The sequence below is a fragment of the Cryptomeria japonica genome, chromosome 10 (assembly GCF_030272615.1).
Source record: "Cryptomeria japonica chromosome 10, Sugi_1.0, whole genome shotgun sequence".
In the NCBI taxonomy this organism is placed as follows: domain Eukaryota; kingdom Viridiplantae; phylum Streptophyta; class Pinopsida; order Cupressales; family Cupressaceae; genus Cryptomeria; species Cryptomeria japonica.
Genome location: NC_081414.1, coordinates 508,112,777 through 508,133,451, shown reverse-complemented (window position 1 = coordinate 508,133,451; position 20,675 = coordinate 508,112,777). Strand labels below are relative to the sequence as shown.

The following is a 20,675-nucleotide window of genomic DNA, read 5'->3' as shown; positions in this document are numbered from 1 at the left end:
CCCTAGTGGAAATAGAAGCTTTACATGGGCAATTTTAACAACTACAAGATCAGAGGGATAAGAGCCAACATGGATTTCATCAACTCAAAGAAATGACAAGCACACATCACTAGAGTCCCCCATGAAGCACAACACTTGGTGTAAGAGATTCAAATCCCAAGTACACTTTTGGAGGCTAAGATATTACTCCTACAAATCAAAGTGAATACCCAACAACTACAATTGGCTTTGACACAATGGGATAACACTTTTATTATTTTGAAGGAAATTTATAAGGAAATTCTTTCAACAAAATAGAGTTGTCTCGAGGACAAGCCAACATTTTGAAAGGGGGGATGATGTTGGCAAGAAAATGAAGTAGTTTAGACACAATCGACAAGATCCTATTACATCTTACTGCAAGGGGTTTGCAAAGCATGAGTTTCAAAAGATACATGTAGGATTAGGATAGGATAAATAGGTCATGTCCCATCCCTTAGATATATGTATAGGTAAAGATATGTGAAGAAGTAAGAGGTATATATGGAAGAATATATGTAGATATAAGAGAGTATGAGGAAGATATAAGGGTATATGAATGTACTCAGCTGATATTGATGATTCAAAGATACAAAATTCTATATATGTTGTGCTTTGTGATATTCTTTTATGTCCAATTAACTAGTTAGTATTTTGTTTGGATCAAATCCTTTCTTTCTTTATACAATTGAATCCAACGTATAAACTACGACACTTAGAAAGTACTTGGGGCTCAAAACTTTGGTCTGTGTCCCCCATTTTTCTTGCTAACTATCCCCTATTGCAACCCAATTTCCTACACATAATTAATTATTCCATGTTCATTTACATGAGATAATTGCATTGACTAAAATATTACTAGCGTAGATATCTTCAATACATCTATCTAAAACATGCCCAAAGATTAAGAGCTATTTTATTTACAAATACTTCAAAACTATGGTTTCATATAAGATATTAATAGATTCTTGTGTACTTGAAATAATGACAAATAATTTCTAAAAAGTTATATTTAAATTTATAAATGATTGCAGTGCTTATTTCGTTTAAATACTAAATGATGTGCGATGATCAGACTTAAGTTCTTTCGCTCTTTGATTGTATTTTTTAACTTGAACCTACCATCCCCTAAATATGGCCTCTGAATTATAAACTTGTTCAGAAAACTCGGTGGAACATAGACAATATGTAAGTATTGTAAATTAACCTCGGTAAGTTGCCTCAAAAACAATCAAAGGATTGAACAAAGAATATTGCATGCCTTCATCGAGCACTTTCTACTGCTATAAAGTAAATATGAATATGATTTTAATTTATTTGATTATACTTTTAGTTTACCATCCTAGCAGAGGACCATCAGGATTGTTTGCTTTGGAGACTTTCATGTTTCCAACTCATCGATATTGTATTTAATCAAGAATTATCAAAATTTAGAAAGAGTAACCGCAAAAGGTAATATATAGAAAATCCATCCTACTTAAAATTTGTCTTAAATGCAGCAATAAAGTGTCGCTAACTTAGAGCTTTGTGATTCTTAGGGGAGAACTCGTTCCAAGCAGAGCCTTGGCTATCAAGAAATACATGAGCATAAGTAGAACCCTCTATGCTCTCAGGACAGAAATTTCAAAGGATTTCTACTTGGAATCCTCATGAGTAAACTACCAGAATTTCTACATTATCCTGCTATCTACCATTGGCCATTTATACAACAACACACTACACTATGATAAGGACACGGTGACCTGAGGAGATGCAGATTATTATCTTTTGCAGAAAAGCTGGGGTCTTCAAACATATTTAGTACAGTTACTGATGCATGCAATCAAAAATCTTATCCGGTGATTCAAGAAAATAAAACATTAACCAAAAAACATACCAAACCTCTTGACAATAAATAAATAAATAAGACAATACATCTGTTGTAATAGTATATAGTGATTCTTGAATAAGGGAATCCATCACCTTCTTGTCTACAACCATTAGCAAGCAAAAAAAATAAAATTAACGATTAGCAGGCAACTGCTCAATGCCCCAGTGCACATAAATATATAAAAGGGGATCTACTGAATTTTCTGCACTACATCTTGTATCACTTGTTTGTATAAATTAGACAATTTCTATGTCACAAACTAACATGGATGAAAACTTTAGAATTGACAAGAAAATGGAGATGATTTGTAGCATTTACAAGCCCTCTGGCCAGATAGAGACTTGTACGAATATGATAAATATTACAACCATGAGCATGGACATCAGCACACTCCTTACCAGAAGTGTGGCTATTTAAAATGTCCAATCAGCAAAGTTTAAAATAAGCTTGTGAAGTATTAGATGACAAATGGAGAGGAAAAATCATCAATAATCATCACCTCTGGATATAACCTCTTTGCAGGTTGGTCGAAGCAGAATAGTATGTTCAAATTGTGCTATATAACTTCCCTTTATATCACATAGAGGAGGGCATGGCTGCAGATAGATAAAAAGGCATTCAAGCCACAAGTTTTAGTCAGTAGACAGAGCGGGAAAATCAATGCTCAACGGAAAAATACTCATCTGCAAAAATTGAGCAGAGTGAAAAATCTGCACATGTATATAAAGCATCCAAGCAAGGTACCCAATAGAAGGACAAGAAAAGAATTTTACAAGGCACAATTTTTTCAGTCAGGATCTTCATGGGAATACAAATTGATCCAGTGTGAGAAAAAGGTTAATACCAATATTGAGAAAAGCTTATAATTTGAATTAAAAATACTAAAGCATTGCACTTTGGCATCCAAGTGAACTCAGCTAGACATAATCTAATTTACTAATCTAAAGATCAGAAGAAACTTCAGGCTTAGCACCCAAAAGTCTCATGAAAACATGCACCACCACACAGAAATGAAGACAAATCCAACCTTTAAAAGTTTCTCCCTAGTAACATTACATCTACACTCACAACTGAGAGACTCAAGTACTTTATGTAAGTGGCAGCCACTAAAAAGAACAGAAAGGAACACAGTCATAATGTATGGGATGCGAGAAATTATCCAAATGCCATTTTATGCTTGTAATATTTTATAATATGCACTGAAATGTAGAAATTCCACAGAACCTCAGAGAAAATAACTCAATCTGGGAAGAAAGCAAAAAGAGAGTTATGTATGAACTCAGATAACTCAATCACAGATACTTTAATACATCACATGCTGCAAACACACAACAAGCCTGAGAACCTCCTTGCAATCTTGTAAATCAAAGATCATAACAGCGCACCATGCAACCTCCTACTACCATAAATAATATCAGTATGAAATACAGGAAATTGAATAAAAAATGAAGTTTCCTAGTTACTGCTAGAAGAATTGAAAATAATAAATTTAAGATAAAAACAATCTTTTGGGACATCTTAATACACATTGAAAAAATAAATTAGCCAAATTAAACCACACAAACCTCAACAATTCCTGCATCACATAAGCTCCTCAGTCCCATCAAATATTTTGTTTCTCCCAGGCGATCAAGATAACGCCGGCAGAAAGGTAATGTTGAAAAATTCTTATCTATTGTCGCAAGAAGTTGTTTTGCTCGGGTTAATCTTAAAGGAACATGCCCAGCATCAAAGTTTTTCATGTAATGGCTGCATTCCAAGTCTTCCCTGACATACCCTTTTCCTGTTTAAAGGAAAATTACATAAGCATGTTTTAAAATAGCAGAACTGTATCTTAGCATTACTTTACTAACATCAATAAAAAAAGTAAGAACATACTATAAATGATTAAGAATTCTTTTTTGTAGCAGTAAGAACATACTATCAATGATTAAGTACAATGTATATTTAAATACCTGTTGAACCAAATGTCTCTATCGCAAACAACTCCCCCTCTTCCATCTTTGTGGCTTCTCCTCCTTTCACAATAGGAACAGACTTTCCAGCATGAATCTGATAAGGTTTAATGCTATGCCCATTCAAATTCCGGATGCTTTTAACTGGTATAATCAAAGAAGAGAATCAGAACCAACCAAACATTGCTCCTCATTAGACCTGTAACCTCATTCCTATAACTACACATGATAGTGAAAAATACTTCAAATTAGTTTTATATATGGGTTCTTATGCATGTTTCGCACATAGAAAAAAGTTGAAAAAAAATATATACTTTATACTTTGAATGCAACTTCTCATCTTTCCATAAAGCAGTACTCACAAACTCCAAATCCTCCAAGGACTCTTTTTTCAAAATAGCATTCCATTTTTGTAGACAGTTTTACATAGAAAATATTATCTACAAAATTGTGGTCTTGGACTGTTGTCTGATGCTCATCTTGCAATATGAAACAATAGCCTCGATGAAAGAAACATTGTTAAAACAGAAATTTTAATACTGTTTCATGTGTGATGAATATTGTTTCATTCCAGCTATAGCCTACCCCACCCAAATTACATTGTTTGAACATTTATATAGTTCCATCTAACCTCTTTGTACCATACTATACAAATTCTAATAACTTTGTTCTTTTCAACATAGCTATCATCTTGACTCTATACTCTAATTCTAATAATTGAATTTTATCATCTGTTTATTTTTATTCCTCAATGGTAATACCACACAGATGCCACTGAATGATTTCTTCAAAATATTAATGCAGCTTTTGTTCAAATTGTTACAAATTCTTACAGGAAAAACTATGAAATAAATTGGAAGGGCATAATGCGTTTAAACTTTATAGGTATGAAAGTTAGGTTTTGAAACAACCGCTAAAAAAATATAGTAAATTTCTTAATAACATATATGGTATTAAGAACTGCATATCAAAATTGCATCTTTTCTAAATGACCAAATTTTCTAAAAAATTAAATAATAAAATTTCTAAAAGAATGCAGATTTGGAAGTACATATAGCTAAATGAAACTACGAAATTCTTTAAATATAAGAATATATTGAGGCATAAACATCATAAATTGTATCTTGAATAAAATAAAATCTAAATTATGTAATGGAATGGAAATCAAAATTACACCATAACAAGATAGTAACAACAAAGAAAGCAAACACAGCATTAAGACATAAGCCAGAAGATAAGTTCAAACATGGATAGGAGCACAATAAAATCATAACAATAAAAACTAAAATCAAGATTGAAACCTAATTCTGTCCATTAGACTGCAGTCTATCAGTAAGTTGAGGAATTTATTGCCACAACGGCCCAGGTTTATAAATCAACAGGCACACTATTGTCATTTTAGGACACCCTTGGTCCATCAGTGAGAACCAATCAGAGATATGTTACATGGACTAGCATGGCCCCAGTTGATCAAGGAGAGAAGAATCATGAAGTGTGAAGTGTTGCCTTGTCTGGAAGCTCCTCCCTTGGCCTTTCCTTCTTCCCCGGAACTCTGGAACCCTGAGGTTCCGAAGTTCTTTGCCTTATCCACTTTCTTTCCTTCTCTGGAACTCCGGAACCCCGAGGTTCCGAAGTTCCCTTCCTTCCCTTAGCTTTTCTCCAGTTCTCCAGAAATCCGGAACCCCGAAGTTCCGAAGTTCTTTCCTAGCTTAGCCCCTCTTCTCCTTAGCCTTTCTCTCTTTTCCCCCGGAACCCCGAGGTTCCGAGGTTCCTAGCCTTCCTTTCCTTTGCCCGGAACTCCAGAACCCCGAGGTTCCGAAGTTCCCCTCCTCCCTTTAGCCCTTTCCCTTTCTTCTTCGGAATTCCGGAACCCCGAGGTTCCGAAGTTCCCTCCTAGCCTTTCTTCCTTCTTTTCTTCGAAGCTCCGGAACCCCGAGGTTCTGAAGTCCTCTTCCTCGTTTCCCCTTTCTTCTCTCTATCTCTAGAACCCCGAGGTTCCAAAGATCTTCCCCTTTGGCCTTCTTTCCGAAGTTCCTTTTCCTCTCTTCTCTCTTTCCCGGAACTCCGGAACCCCGAGGTTCCTTGTTCCTTGTTCCTTCCCTTGTCTTCTTCACTTCGGGAGTCCAAACTTCCGAAGTCCCCGAACTTCCTTCCGACTGGCGACACTTCCAGATGGCGTGATCGACACTCAAGGCTTTTAATGTCCGACAACTTGGTGACTTGTGCACTTTCTTTTGTGGAGCCACAAGGGTGCATTAAATGTTTTTGGCAGAATTTCCATCAGGGAGGTACGGGGCCATGCTTGGTGACTTATGTCATGTCTGACTTTGGAAGGTTAGTCAGTCCACCTTCCTCAGAGTTGCTGTTAGAATATTTAATCTTTACTTGGCTTAGATTTATTTGTATTTAGTTTAGGATATTCCTTTGGAATTCCTACGTGTAATTTGTCCTCTAGTACATGTGTGAGGACAAGTCATTTCTTTTATTTTCCTTTATTAAGGAATATTAGATTTCCTCCATAAGAGGATGTGGACACATGGCACACACATTTTATGAATGGTGGCATTCATAGATTTGGGAGTTACTTTGTAACTCCTCTCCTCATCTCTATTTAAGAGATGTCTCCTCTCTCATTTCTTCTTAATGAAATTATTGTAAAGAGCTTCTTGCTCTCTCTCTCTCTCTCATTTTAGGCATTGCCTCATTCATAATATCACAAGGGGTTTTTCTTTGTTTTTCCCCTTTCAAAAGTTCTTGTGCCTCCTCCTTCACATTTGGGTGATTGCTCCAAGGTTTTTTGCATTTCTCTTGGTAACATTTACTTTATCAATAAACTTACTTGGATTTTATTATTCTTTCCTTGCTCTTGTATTTCCTTTCATGGTATTAGAGCAGGTTTCTAATCCTTGTTTCAAGTTGAGATTGATGAAGGTTGCCATTTTGTGGAGTTCACCTTGTTGGAGGCATTCTTGAGAGGAGAAGTTCTTTTTCTAATATTTTCTATTGTGCAGGTTTTGGTTTTAGATTTTAAATTTTTTTCAAACTTGTTAACAAGTTTGCCTGCAGGTTTAATCTTCTATTTTAGTTTTTCTAATTAAAAAAAAGCTTTGGAAGGCTTGCCGCCAAAGTTTCTTCTTTCTGGTTTAAAGTTGTGGCTTTGGAAGGCTTGCCGCCAAAGTTTCTGGTTTTTTTTTAGTGTGAATAGTTTGGAAGGTTTACCGCCAAACTCAGCCTCCTTAATCTATTTGGTCGGCTTGCCGCCAAATCTGATTTATTATTACATTGCTTCTCTGTTTGTTTGCAGGTTCTAAACTTTTATTTCACTTGCAGGTTATCATTGATTTATTTTTCTAATTGTTTCTGTCTACAGATTAAAACTAATTAAGTTTCTCTCTACTTTAGTCATTTGTTTTTTTAATATTATTTCAATCTTTGTTAAATCTTACATCTTTCTGATAGTTTTTTTTAAATCTATTCGTAATAAAAATTTCTGATTTGTATATTATTTACAATTCTTTGTTTCATTCCTGCTTCAAGCTAATATCGTTCTGCATCTGCACATATCTATTCACATTTGGTAGTGCAGTTCCTTTCGTATTTGGTGCATAAGTTTTTTGCATAAGTGTAACATCAACTTTGGCTTTAAGTTTGTTTATTCTATCTTGTTGTGGTTACGTCTCTCTCGATTCTCTGCCTTGTTACATAACTGTTTTTTTAAATTTAAACGTTTCATATCATCCTCTCTGGTGCCCTGGCGTCAGATTCAACTGTCCACATATTGCGCTAATAGCGTGGAAAGTGCTCAGCCCATCCTGCCTTGTATCAAAACGCCTCTGTCTTTGAATCAATCAAAACGCCTCTGTCTTTGAATCAATCATTTTTTTACCAGTAGCTTGTGCATTTGATTCCTTTGTAACATTTTGTTACATGCGTTATTTCTGAAAAATTTATTAGTTCGTATTTCATTTCATGCCATTAGTCTTTAAAATTCTTACTCTTTAAATGTTTGGAAGTTTAAGTCTTTATCTTCCACGTATAAAGTATAGCTTACTTTATTTAAAATAAAAAGTTTAAGTTCTTTTCTTATTAATTCATACATTAAAAAGTTTATACATATTTTTAATATATAAAAAGTTTATAAAGTTTAAAAAAAAAAACAATTTTTTTAATTATATAAACTTTTTTATATAAATAGTTTCTTTTTAATTAAAAATTTAAAGTTTTTTAATAAAGTTTGTTTAATTAAAATTTAAGTTTTTAAAATTTATTATTACAAATTTCAAATTAATATTTTTTTTTCATAAATATTTTTAAATATTTTGTTATTTAAAAAAAAAGAAAAAGTTATTACTGTTATTCGGTTCAATTTTAATCAAGGAGGTTAATTTTTTATTTTTTTTAATCAAAGGGGCAATTTTTTTTAACTAACCATAATTTGTTCATTTGTTCTGCTATCATGTCTACTTTAATTCCTGAAATTAAGTTAAATAGTAGTAATTATCATTCATGGAAAACGCATCTCTTTTATTTTTCGTTTCAAACACTTATTGGATGTTGCTACTAATAAAACCTTTGAGCCCGCTACAACTACTCCTCAAGCCGACCAAGATAGATGGAAGGCTCAAAATGAGGAAGCACTTGGTTTAATTGGCATTTCAATGGTTCCTGATTTGTATGTTTTAATTGGAAATTGTACAAAAGCGTATGAAGCTTGGGAAATTTTAAAAACAACTTATGATAGCTCAAATGAATCCCAAAAAATTCCGCTTCAAGATCAACTCGAAGATCTCAGGTATACGGATTTTAAAACTATAGATGAATTCTTATTAAAGTTGATTCTATTAATAGTCAATTAACTGGTTTAGGAGTTACTCTAGCTGATTTATGTTTAATTCATCTTATTCTTAAAAAATGTCTTCCTCGTCAATTTCAGGAATTTATTACGAATATTCATGCTCAACTTGCTATTCCTAGCTTAGCTACTCAATTAACTTATGATATTTTTCGTAATTTATTACGTCAAGAGGAAGTTAAATTAATTCAATTTGGTACTCTTAAAAATAGTGAACATGCTTTTATGTCTAAAAACCAAAATCATAATAATAATCATAATCATAATAATAATCACAAATCTTCTAATTATCAATCTCATTCTAAATCCTATCATAACAATTCTCATAATAATAATCATAATAATTTGTACAATAATCAAAGGAATAATTCTAAAACAAGACCCCATTGCACATATTGTGGGAAAGATGGACATATTACTAATAATTGTTTTAAGAAGCAAAATGGTAAAAAGCCCATGAACCAAAATAATCAACAACATAAACCTCATTATAAGAAAGGTAATAATAATGGTAATTTATCTCGTCATGCATTTACATGTACTTATAATGTTTCTCAACCACTTGAGTGGATTATTGATTCCGGTGCATCTCAACATGTTACCTCTCATAAAAAATGTTTTGAATCTTTGCATCCTGATGCTTCTAATATTCCTGTTCAATTAGCTAATAATCATAGTTGCAAATTTGAAGCTATTGGTGATGTGAATGTTCCTAATGGGAAATTACATGATGTTCTTTATGTTCCTGAATTAAAATCAAATTTGATTTCAGTTCCTAAACTTTGTCAAGATTATAAGATTAACTTTTATAGGGGCATATGTTATATCATTGATCCAAATACTAATCATGTTATTGCTACTGCTAAAATGGATAGTGATAACTTATTCAAGTTCTATGAATTTGCTCCTCCAAAGTATTCTTTGCTTACTACTGTTGATTTTACTATATGGCATGAAAGACTTGGCCATCTCAATTCTGATTATATTTCATTGATGCAAAAAGCAAATATGGTTGATGGATTGCCTAGTATTGTTCCTTCTCAAATTGTTTGCAATGGTTGCATGAGTGGTAAGATGCATAGGGAACCCTTTCCTCATGGTCAATCTTGGAGGGCATATACTAAATTGCATCTAGTTCATAGTGATCTCTTGGGTCCCATGGAGAATCCCTCCATCTAAGGTTCAAGGTATGCTCTTACCTTTGTTGATGATTTTTCAAGGAGAACATGGATATATTTCCTTCATAGTAAGGATCAAGTGCTTGATGTGTTTACTGAATTTCATGTGTTTGTAAAAAGGCAATCTGGTTCTAAAATTAAGATTCTTCGTACTGACAATGGAAGAGAATATGTCAATAATGCATTTAATGCTTATTTGAAATCTTTTGGAATTAAACATGAGCTTACCGTTCCTTATACACCACAACAAAATGGTGTGGCGGAACGGAAGCATAGGACAATTGTTGAAATAGCTAGATGTTTATTGCATGCAAAAAATGTGGATTACAAGTTTTGGGCTGAAGCTATGGCTTGTGCAACTTATTTAATTAATAGAACACCTACCAAAGCCTTAAAGGATAAAACTCCCGAAGAAGCTTGGTCTGGTAGAAAGCCCAATTTGTAGAATTTAAGAATTTTTGGTTCCATAGCTTATGTTCACAAACCTAAGGAGAAAAGAAAAAAATTAGATGCTAAATCTTCTCCTTTTATTTTTGTTGGTTATGATGAAAATACTAAAGGTTATAGAGTTTACAATCCTATTACTAACAAGTTAAAAGTTGCAAGAGATGTTTGTATTGCAGAAAAAGGCATTCATGATTGTTCTAAAGTGGAGGATGATGAACTTGCTCAAAGCAAAGTTGTGCTTGTGGAGGACCAACCTCCTTCTCTTAACCCTACTCCTCATGCATCTCTTTCTATTCCTTCTAGTGATAGTGATGATGATAATAATAACTTTACTCCTCATGACTCTTCTTCTAGTGATGAATCCATTACTTCTAAAAGAAGACCTAAATGGTTCAAATCTTTAATTCAAGATAGTGATGAATACTTAGCTAGAATGGATAGACTTCAAGCTCGAAGAGTTAATTATTGTAATTATGCTTTAATGACTACTATTATGAATTCTAATGATCCTAAAACATTTGATCAAGCTAAAAATCAACCACATTGGCAAAAAACAATGAAGGAAGAATATGATACTTTAACTTCTAACCAAACTTGGGATTTAGTTCCCTTGCCTCATGGTAAAAATCTTGTTTCTTGCAAGTGGCTTTATAAAACTAAATTGAATGCTAATAATCAAGTTAGTAAATTTAAAGCTAGATTAGTTGCTAGAGGTTTTTCTCAAATTGAAGGCTTAGATTATACTAAAACTTTTGCTCCTGTTGCTAAAATGCCTACAATTAAACTTGTGCTTGCTTTAGCTTCTAGAATGAATTGGCCTATTCACCAAATGGATGTTAAAAGTACTTTTCTTAATGGTGATTTACATGAAGAAATTTATATGTCTCAACCTCTTGGTTTTATTATAGAAGGTAATGCACACTTAGTTTATAAATTAAAGAAATCAATTTATGGATTAAAGCAATCCCCTAGGGAGTGGTATTCAAAGATTAATGCATTCTTTCTTTCTCAAGGCTTTATTAGAAGTAAAATGATCCTAACTTGTATATTAAACATAGTGAAGATGATATTATCATTATTATCTTGTATGTAGATGATTTGATTCTTACTTCAAGTTCCAATACCTTGATTTCTGATATTAAGTTTCAACTTAATCAAAATTTTCAAATGACTGATTTAGGTCTTTTACATTATTTCTTAGGAATGCAAATTTGGCAAACCTCTAAAGGAATTTTCTTATCTCAAAGTAAATATGCTCAAGATCTCATAGATAAGTTTAACATGAATGATGCACACCATGTTTCAATCCCTATTGAATTAGGCACTAAGTTAATGCTTGATAAGCAAACTCCTCTTGTTGATCCTACTTTGTATAGACAATTAGTTGGAAGTTTGAATTATTTAACTCTTACTAGGCCAGATATTGCTTATAGTGTTGGTTTGGTTTCAAGATTCATGTCTAAACCTCAACAAACACACTTTAAAGTTGCTAAAAGAATTTTAAGATATATTAAAGGAACTATTAATGTAGGTTTGTTTTATGATGCAAATTCCGATTTTACTTTAAAAGGTTTTACTGATTCCAATCTAGGTGGAGATCCCAATGATGGGAAATCTACTTGTGGTTATTGTTTTTTTGTTGGTTCAGCAGCAATTTCTTGGAATAGTAAAAAGCAACAATCTACCTCTCTTGGATCCACTGAAGCTGAGTACAAAGGATGCACTAATGCTTCCAAAGAAGTCTTGTGGCTTAGACGACTACTTGAAGATTTGGGTCTACCTCAACACGAACCAACTCAATTGTATTGTGACAACCAAAGTGCCATTGCCTTGGCTAAAAATCCAGTTTTCCATGCAAGGACAAAACACATTGCTCTCCAACACCACTTTATTAGAGAACAAATTGAAGACAAGCAAGTTTCACTCCTCTATTGCAAGGGGGAAGACCAAGTTGCAGATATTTTGACCAAGCCACTTTGTAAAGAAAAGTTCCAATTTCATTGTAAAAATCTTTTTTTGCAACCCATTGAAGGGTTTGATGTAAACTCTCCAAGTAAAGCTTAAGAGGGGGTGTTAGAATATTTAATCTTTACTTGGCTTAGGTTTATTTGTATTTAGTTTAGGATATTCCTTTGGAATTCCTACATGTAATTTGTCCTCTAGTACATGTGTGAGGACAAGTCATTTCTTTTATTTTCCTTTATTAAGGAATATTAGATTTCCTCCATAAGAGGATGTGGACACATGGCACACACATTTTATGAATGGTGGCATTAATAGATTTGGAAGTTACTTTGTAACTCCTCTCCTCATCTCTATTTAAGAGATGTCTCCTCTCTCATTTCTTCTTAATGAAATTATTGTAAAGAGCTTCTTGCTCTTTCTCTCTCTCATTTTAGGCATTGCCTCATTCATAATATCACAAGGGGTTTTTCTTTGTTTTCCCCCTTTCAAAAGTTCTTGTGCCTCCTCCTTCACATTTGGGTGATTGCTCCAAGGTTTTTTGCATTTCTCTTGGTAACATTTACTTTATCAATAAACTTACTTGGATTTTATTATTCTTTCCTTGCTCTTGTATTTCCTTTCAGTTGCCTTTGGTGGTATGGCTAGGTTGCTTGCATGTACAAACCAAGTGCATGCACTTCCCTGCACTTCTAGACTGACATGCAAGGGTCATGATCACCATTATAATCCATTTTTCTATATAAGGTTGTTAAGCCTCATTGTAAAGGGTTCTCTCCCTGTTGCCTTGAGCTTTCTTATGCTCTTCTCTTCTCTTAAAAGACTTGTAATCTTTTTTTTTGCATTTTTACAACTGCAAGATTGGCTTTTGACCTCAAATTAATTGAAGATCACCATTCTTGCCTTCTTTCAACTTATTCATGCTGTGTATGTGTTCTTACCTCCATTATAAGTGCATTTTGTGATTTTTTTTGACATGTATGCTGTGTTAGCTTGTTTTCTGAGTGTGACTTGTGGGAATCCTTCTCCCCTCTTGACACTTAGCAAATTCTAACCTCCACACACGTATTGGGATCACTTATACAATTGAAGTTTGTGCATTTCCTAGGTGTTTTTACTTAATTCTTTGTATCATTTCGGTAGGGAGAGGAACTATCTCTTCTTGGTGCATCACCTCCTTTCATTTTAAGCAATTCTCTCTTCTCTTTCCTTTGCAAGCTGTTAGGATAGGTTTAGAAGTCAGTTTTGAAGTGTCGAGTTGGTTCAACACTTGCACCTAGATTGAGAAGGAAGCCGGCCTTCTCCGGAGATTCAACCCCCCTCGCGCAAGGTCCCACACTTCGGGGTTGTTTCCATGCTTCACAAGGTTGCCGAGTTAATAGCTCAGCAAGGGTGCAAACTTTTGTGATAACACACACCAAGTGTAATATGGCAGATGACATGAGTTTCCTTGAGTTAGAAATCTAGAGCTGTGGAGTTTATGAATCCACTGTTTCTTGTGTGAATGTTCTATTTGAATAAGAGCTTAACTATAATGCGATTTTCTACAGGTACATAACAAGATACTGGTTCATTGTTGGTTGAAGCAGATTTCAAATGGATCAAGAAGATTTTGTAGGCTTCTACCATCCATAAACTTTCAAAGCATCATCCATGTATAAATACTAAGAAACTCATTGTTACTGTACAATTATAAATGTGAGACACTGAAATAAATATGTTCAACCAAACAAACAACTGGGAGACAAGTTCACATAGAAATGTTTGCGATAAGGAAATACTATGTTATCTGCCTACAGGTGTCCGATGTGCCACTTTTGACATAGCACTTGCCCTATTCCTTAGCCCAAAACATTTTCAAGAAACTGGTATCACATTACCGGTATCATAAGGACTAAACTATAGTTATGGTACAAACAAAAATAATGATCCAAAACCATGAAGAACAGTAAATATTTCCAAGAATGTGTGCAAATATCCATGCACACAAGTATTCAATAAAGAAGCTCGGACACATTATTAAAATGTAAGGCATCTGCAGGAGAAATGAGAAATGAATAACCATATATCATACTTCAACAAAGCATGAAAACACAATGAAGATTTAAGGAAAGCAACTCAATTTGACCTGACAGAAAATTGACAATATGCATAGGACTTAGGAGGATTGGTTATACATTGTGTACTCCAGTACAGAGTCTCAATTCTTATCGGTTTTAGGCCAGCCTACATTTTCCCTTCATAAGCCTCAGTCTATCTTGGTCAATTCTGGATATTGCCAACAGACTGGCATAATGATTGGACCAAAACCAGAGATAGTTTGGCAATTTTTAGATATTGGGTATAAAAATACAAGGCAGAAAAGTGTATGCATATATACATATATTAACATTGAAAATGATGATTATTTGTGTACCTTGAAACATCTTGCCATTAATTTCAACTTCATAGGACTCCATAACTTCTTGGATTGCTGCACCAACATCACATAAACGAACATCGATGCCAGCTTCCTGAATTGAAAAAAAGCAAACTATTACACTTGATATATATAAAATTAATATTATAATTTGCAGAGAAGTTTGTTTGTGTGCTGTAGAAGTCCCCTGTCCTGTGAATATTACTAACATGCATGAGAGAAAGGTAGAAGAGATGACTGATGGAAAATTGATCACTCTGGATGTTTTGAGAATTACTACAGGGAGTCCTAAAATCCCACAAAATAAAAACATCAAATGTTTTGAAATTCTTTAAAAAATATTTGATTATATACTTAAGAAACGTTTAGCATTACAAGTGTAACATATAAATTACCCTTCTCAGACAATAAAAAAAAGTCATACAACAGCTAAAATTTTAGTCAAAAAAACTATGTGCAACCAAAAAACAAAATTGAAGCTCAGCATATGAATTCTCCATTTGCCCAATATTGCAATGGCGTACAATGGCTAAGCCTAAAGTCATCATTATAATTGTATTATAATTCATCCAAAAACAGCCACTCCTGCAGCCAGTAGATTCGAATGACATCATATTGTATGTATAGACTCACAATCTTTCATAAAACTGATCATCAGCATGACCTCTGCAATTTTGATTTGATTGTAACACAGCAATCCACCTAAGGGGTAGAAACAGGACCATGACAATGTTTCTTAGATAAGAACTGATAGCCAATGATAAAGTTACTCATATATAGACTCAAATGTTTCATTATTGTCCTCCTATGCATTTCTGATAATACTAAGGCAATATTTTTGGATTAGGCCCAATAACCAATGATAATATTTCTAGTTTCAGTCTCTGTCCCTTTGATACTACTTATCTGTTTAGGTCTTATCCCAAGTTTATATGCATCTTGGAAGATGCTTTATGTAAAATCTGTTTTTACCATGAAAACAAAAAGATGGCTCTCACCTTGAATTCCATATTTCCTTCAAATTCTTTGAAAATTTTGAAAATGGTCTTTCTATTCTTTGCCATCCACCTCACCTCCTCACTGCCTTCCAATTTCCTTATTAAGGTATGAAAATTTAGATGCACTTGCCATCGTGTGGTAGTTTTAGACAGCACTTTCAAGATTTATGAAAAAAGAAAGAAGATTCAATACTTTTATACATGTGTATTTTAAATTTTTTCAAGTTGTCCGTTATGGTACTGATCCTGGTTCTGGTTTGTGGATCCAGTTTGTGGGTTTGTCTAAGAAAAATTTGGGTTTTGGGTTTGTCTGTACAATACACACACACACACACACACACATATATATATATATATATCAAAAATAAATATGGGAAACCGTCATACATCAAATATCATGGATGTTGCAGCAAATCCAACAATAAATAATGTCGGCATAATGTGATAGCAGATGCAACTAGAAGATATATAACAACAACAAATTATTAAACCATTATATATCCAAATGATATAACTGATATTGTAGCAAAGTACAACAAAAACCCTCAATTATTAATAATATTCAACTCCGATTTTAACTTACAGACCCCTACCAGTATGTAAAAATCTTTTTTTGGCCAAATTGCAGAACCCTGCTGGGGCCCACGGGCAAAATGGACCGGTACTTGGATCCGGTGCAAAACGAACCCAAATCTGGCCTGGCAGCAGGCAAACCTGGTAACATAGAATTTTTTAGGCACTTCATGTTAGAATTTGGCAATGCAACCATTGGTGTTTACTTTTGCTATTTTCCAACCTAGATTAATTAATTTGTGGCCTGAGCTTACCAAGCAAAGCGCTTGGAGTTATGACCTTGACAAGTAAAGATACAGAATCAAATAACTCCAACAAACGTTTTCAGTTTTATAATATGTTTGTCTTTATTTGACTATACATTTCAAATTCCAGCAGAGATGTATCATTATCCAAAGTAGTGACTCTTCAGTTCTCACCAAGAACCCAAATTTTTAAATTTTGGCAACTGATTTATTTCTTGCAGTGTAAAACTATGCGATAGCTAGGTTCAAAATATATAATCATAGTAGAAGGAAATGTCTCCTTGATGGAGTTTGGCCATTTTATACAAATCTATGTTCCCTAGGGACACTTCCCCTACAAAATTGAACCCATCCCCTTTAGGGGATGTTTTGGGGACTTGGAAAGGTGATCCCCAAATTTTCATAAATTTAGGAAATATTTCCAATACAGCGAAATTTGGACAGGGGACAGCAGGGTATGTTAGCAGTCCCCTACAACCCAGCACACAAAAGTCTCAATTGAAAAATAAAACAGAAAATAAATAATAAAGGGGAGGATCAGGGGGTCCAAAAGGACCCCCGCACCCCTTTACCCAAAACCCAAACCTAAAATTGTTTTCAGTTTGTAAGCTTTGATTCTAACCTCCCACCCAAATGTGCTAGAATGTCTTATCTCATAATACCTACCTGCTGGGATGGCTTCTTTTGTGGATAGGCACATTTGATTACTGCTCTTTATAACATAAGTTTCCTATATCTAGATGGAACGCTCCAAAGATAGAACTTGTAATGAAATAAATAAACAGGCAGGGGCAATGTCTACATATATGAATTACTGATCTGCACCATGTTTCATTGTCAATGAGGAAAAAACCCTCAATTTTTTGCTGTCCAATATGTATGCATATCCTATCATATGAGCACCTGATTAGTTATGAAAATATGTATGAGAATTGCATTTCAAATGAAACTTTGACAAATTACGAAAATAGCAAAGTTGCAAATGCTAAATAGTAAAATACTAAGAATTCTTATATACTAAATAAAATTTGTCAAATGAGATTGTCAAAATGGAGATTTCTATTATATCGAAAATATCATTAAGATGATTACAATGAGTAACATGATATCAAAATAAGCACCAAATGTCAAAATGTAGTTAAGGGAGGCCTGTAATTATCTACAAACACCTCATCACTGGACTCCTCACAATCAAGATACCCCAAACTAACACCAAGATCCCCCAAACTAACACCAACCAGCCCTGCATCTGAAGTGGTAGCATCCTCATCAACCTGTGATGGCTCCTTTGGCTCTACATCCCATCATGCTACTAGAATCTCTTCGTACACAAGTGTCTTGCGGTCAAAGAGACGCAAAGCACTATGTACAACCACAAGCTTCTCTACTCTCCTAGAGGTAAGTCTTCTCCTCTTAAGAGAGTGGATGAAGCTATATGTAGACCAGTTCCTCTCAGTAGTTGAAGAACTAGGAACCTGAGATAGCAAACGAATTGCTAGAGTGGTAGTCAAAATATTTTGACCATGATGATTCCACCACAAAGTGGGTCCTCCTGTGCCATAGTTGCTATATCCATCTTAGCCGCATCTAAATAACCCCTAAGAGTGGCAAATTTGGTCCACTCAGTGCGAATCATGCCGACATTTTTAGCATCATACATCTTATCAATGCATCTAAAGGACCCTACCTTTACCTCATCATCCTGAATCGATGTAACTCTACCAGGTCTAGCTTTGTACCACTTAGGACTCAATACATAGGCAGCCATATTCAAGGGAGTGTTGAGCTTGTCCCATCTATGTTGAATGATTGGCCGAATGTACCATTGTAGAATGCTAAAGTGGGGTTCTTCACTAGCACAACCACCCTCATCTAATCAAGCATAGAATCAATGCACTCATACACCTCTCCAAAGGTAGTGTTGTGACCATTTCACACATCGCCCCATTAAAATGGGGACCCCCTCTTTTTTGCTCGGTTTTGCCTGTTCTTCTCTCTGCTTTTAGGGTTTTGAGTAAGTGAGTGAGTCGTCTGGACTAGGGCTAAGCCTTAGGGTCTCCTGTTGATATTTTCAAGCCGAAGTCCAGTCAAATTTTGAAGATTATTGAGCATCCTCGCATGAATTGCAATTTTGAAATAGGATGAGTCTGTCAGGGTGTCAGGTGTGTCTGACTAGGTCCAGTCAGGATTTTGAAAGCAAGTTCAAATTTTGCCTAAGTGTTAGTGATGGAATTGTGCAATTTTGTCTGGGTGAATTTTGACCAAATTTTGGAAAGTTTGATAAGTGACCCCTGGCCTTGGAGATGACCTAATTATGCCTTGTGAAGTAGCTGAAAGCCTAAATTCTTGATATTTTGGCCTATAGAGGCAAAATCGCTCCTGTCCTTCAGTCAAGGACCAGGGCGAAATTAGTATTTTATGCATCTTGGTCATTGACTTGTTTCATTTGTCTTGTGCAGGGTCGCCAAGAGATGCAGTTGAACATAAATAGGGGGTTTTTGAAGATTTTGAGACTCAAAAATGGCAAATTTCAAGGATTAAGGTTAAATCGCTCCTGTCCCTCAGCCAGGGACCAGGGCGAAATGGCCTACTTAGACCATTTTTGGTCTTAGTTGATCAAAATTAAGGCATCAAGGACGCAATAAGAGATGAAATCAACCTAATGGAGTATCCAGACTTAGTCATTTGCAATGAAAGTTGAACATTTGGCCTTAAGGACAAAAATCGCTCCTGTCCCTCACTGAAGGACCGGAGCTTGTTTCTCAAAATTGCACTGTCTTTGCAGGACCAAGACGATTTTTGGATTGGAAGAGATCAAGGAGGGCATCTTTTGTCCATTGAATATAATTTGAAGTAATTTGCAAACAAGGAAATGTGCTAAAATGACAAAATCGCTCCTGTCCCTCACTGAAGGACCGGAGCTTGAACACCAAGTTTGCCTTATTTTTGCAAGATTAAATGATTTTCGCGATTTGGAAGAGATCAAGGAAGGTACGTTTTGCCTATTGAATATGACTTGAATGGACCCCGAAGGAGAAAATTTACCCAAAAAGTCAAGTTCGCTCCTGTCCCTCTGTCAGAGACCAAGGCGAATTTTAAAGATAGCTCCTGTCCCTCTCCAAGGGACCAGAGCGATTTTCTCAAAGGACAAGTTTTGGACCAAGGAAAAGCGAATTTCAAGCTAGAGATGAATGAAGGACGACCCAACCAATCCGTCAAAGATGAATTTTGAAAGTTGGCGAAACACAATTGAGCTAATAAATACAAAATCGCTCCTGTCCTTCAGTCAAGGACCAGGGCGAAATATACATTATCTAGCATTCCCTTCCGGATTTGGTTAAGTCCAGGCAAAAGGGCAGGATGGTAAAGATGTTTGGAATGCCTCAAAAAAGAACGAAGTTGTAAAAAACTCGAGAACTTGATGAAATTGCCCAAGGCGCTACTGTCCCTCTCCAAGGGACCAGAGCGATTTTCTTAGAGGACAAGTTTTTGGCGAAGAGGAAGAAAGTTTTAAGTTTGAGGCAAATAAAAGAAGGCGTAGTCGTTCCATTGAAGATGATTTTGAAGGTTGCAAGACGCAAAGTGAAACATATTTTGTCCTAGGCGCTCCTGTCCCTCTCCAAGGGACCAGAGCGATTTCCTCATGAAGCAAATTTCCCACAAAGTTAGAACAAGTTTCATGTTGGAGATGAGTGAAGGGGAGCATAATGAGTCCATTGAAGATAGTTTTAAACGTTGGCAATGAATGACTTAGCCTATAGGGGCAAAATCGCTCCTGTCCCTCTGCCAGGGACCAGGGCGAAATATAGATTATCAAGTCGTCCCTTCCAAGTTTGGTCGGATCCAAGCCAAGGCACAAGGTGGCGAAGATGTTGGAGGTGCTTCGAAGGAAAGCAAGGTTACAGAGACCACGAAAGTGATGAGAAATGACTAAGGCGCTCCTGTCCCTCTCCAAGGGACTAGAGCGAAATATGCAAGTGTGTCCAATTTTGAGGTGTCACTTCCGTTTCAAACGTTCAAGAAGGAGTAAGAGACACTATTTTACATTTTGAAAGCAATTGAAAGTTGATATGATCAAGGATTAGCACAAGGAACAAAAGTTCGCTCCTGTCCTTCACTGGAGGACCAGGGCGATATTCATCAAAACAATCATTTCCT

At 35.1% G+C, this 20,675-nt stretch overlaps 1 protein-coding gene across 1 annotated transcript in view; it reads right to left on the bottom strand.

The window, feature by feature from the left end:
- Positions 1-1,891: 1,891 nt before the first annotated feature.
- LOC131079876 (methionine aminopeptidase 2B) overlaps positions 1,892-20,675 on the bottom strand; it is a 132,681-nt gene continuing 113,897 nt past the window's right edge. The window contains exons 9-12 of the mRNA XM_058017916.2: positions 14,699-14,795; positions 3,844-3,987; positions 3,454-3,671; positions 1,892-2,484 (exon numbers count right to left, since the gene is read on the bottom strand). Of these exons, the coding sequence (XP_057873899.1) occupies positions 2,374-2,484; positions 3,454-3,671; positions 3,844-3,987; positions 14,699-14,795 (570 nt within the window). The 3' untranslated portion in view covers positions 1,892-2,373. The remainder of the gene's footprint in view (positions 2,485-3,453; positions 3,672-3,843; positions 3,988-14,698; positions 14,796-20,675) is intronic.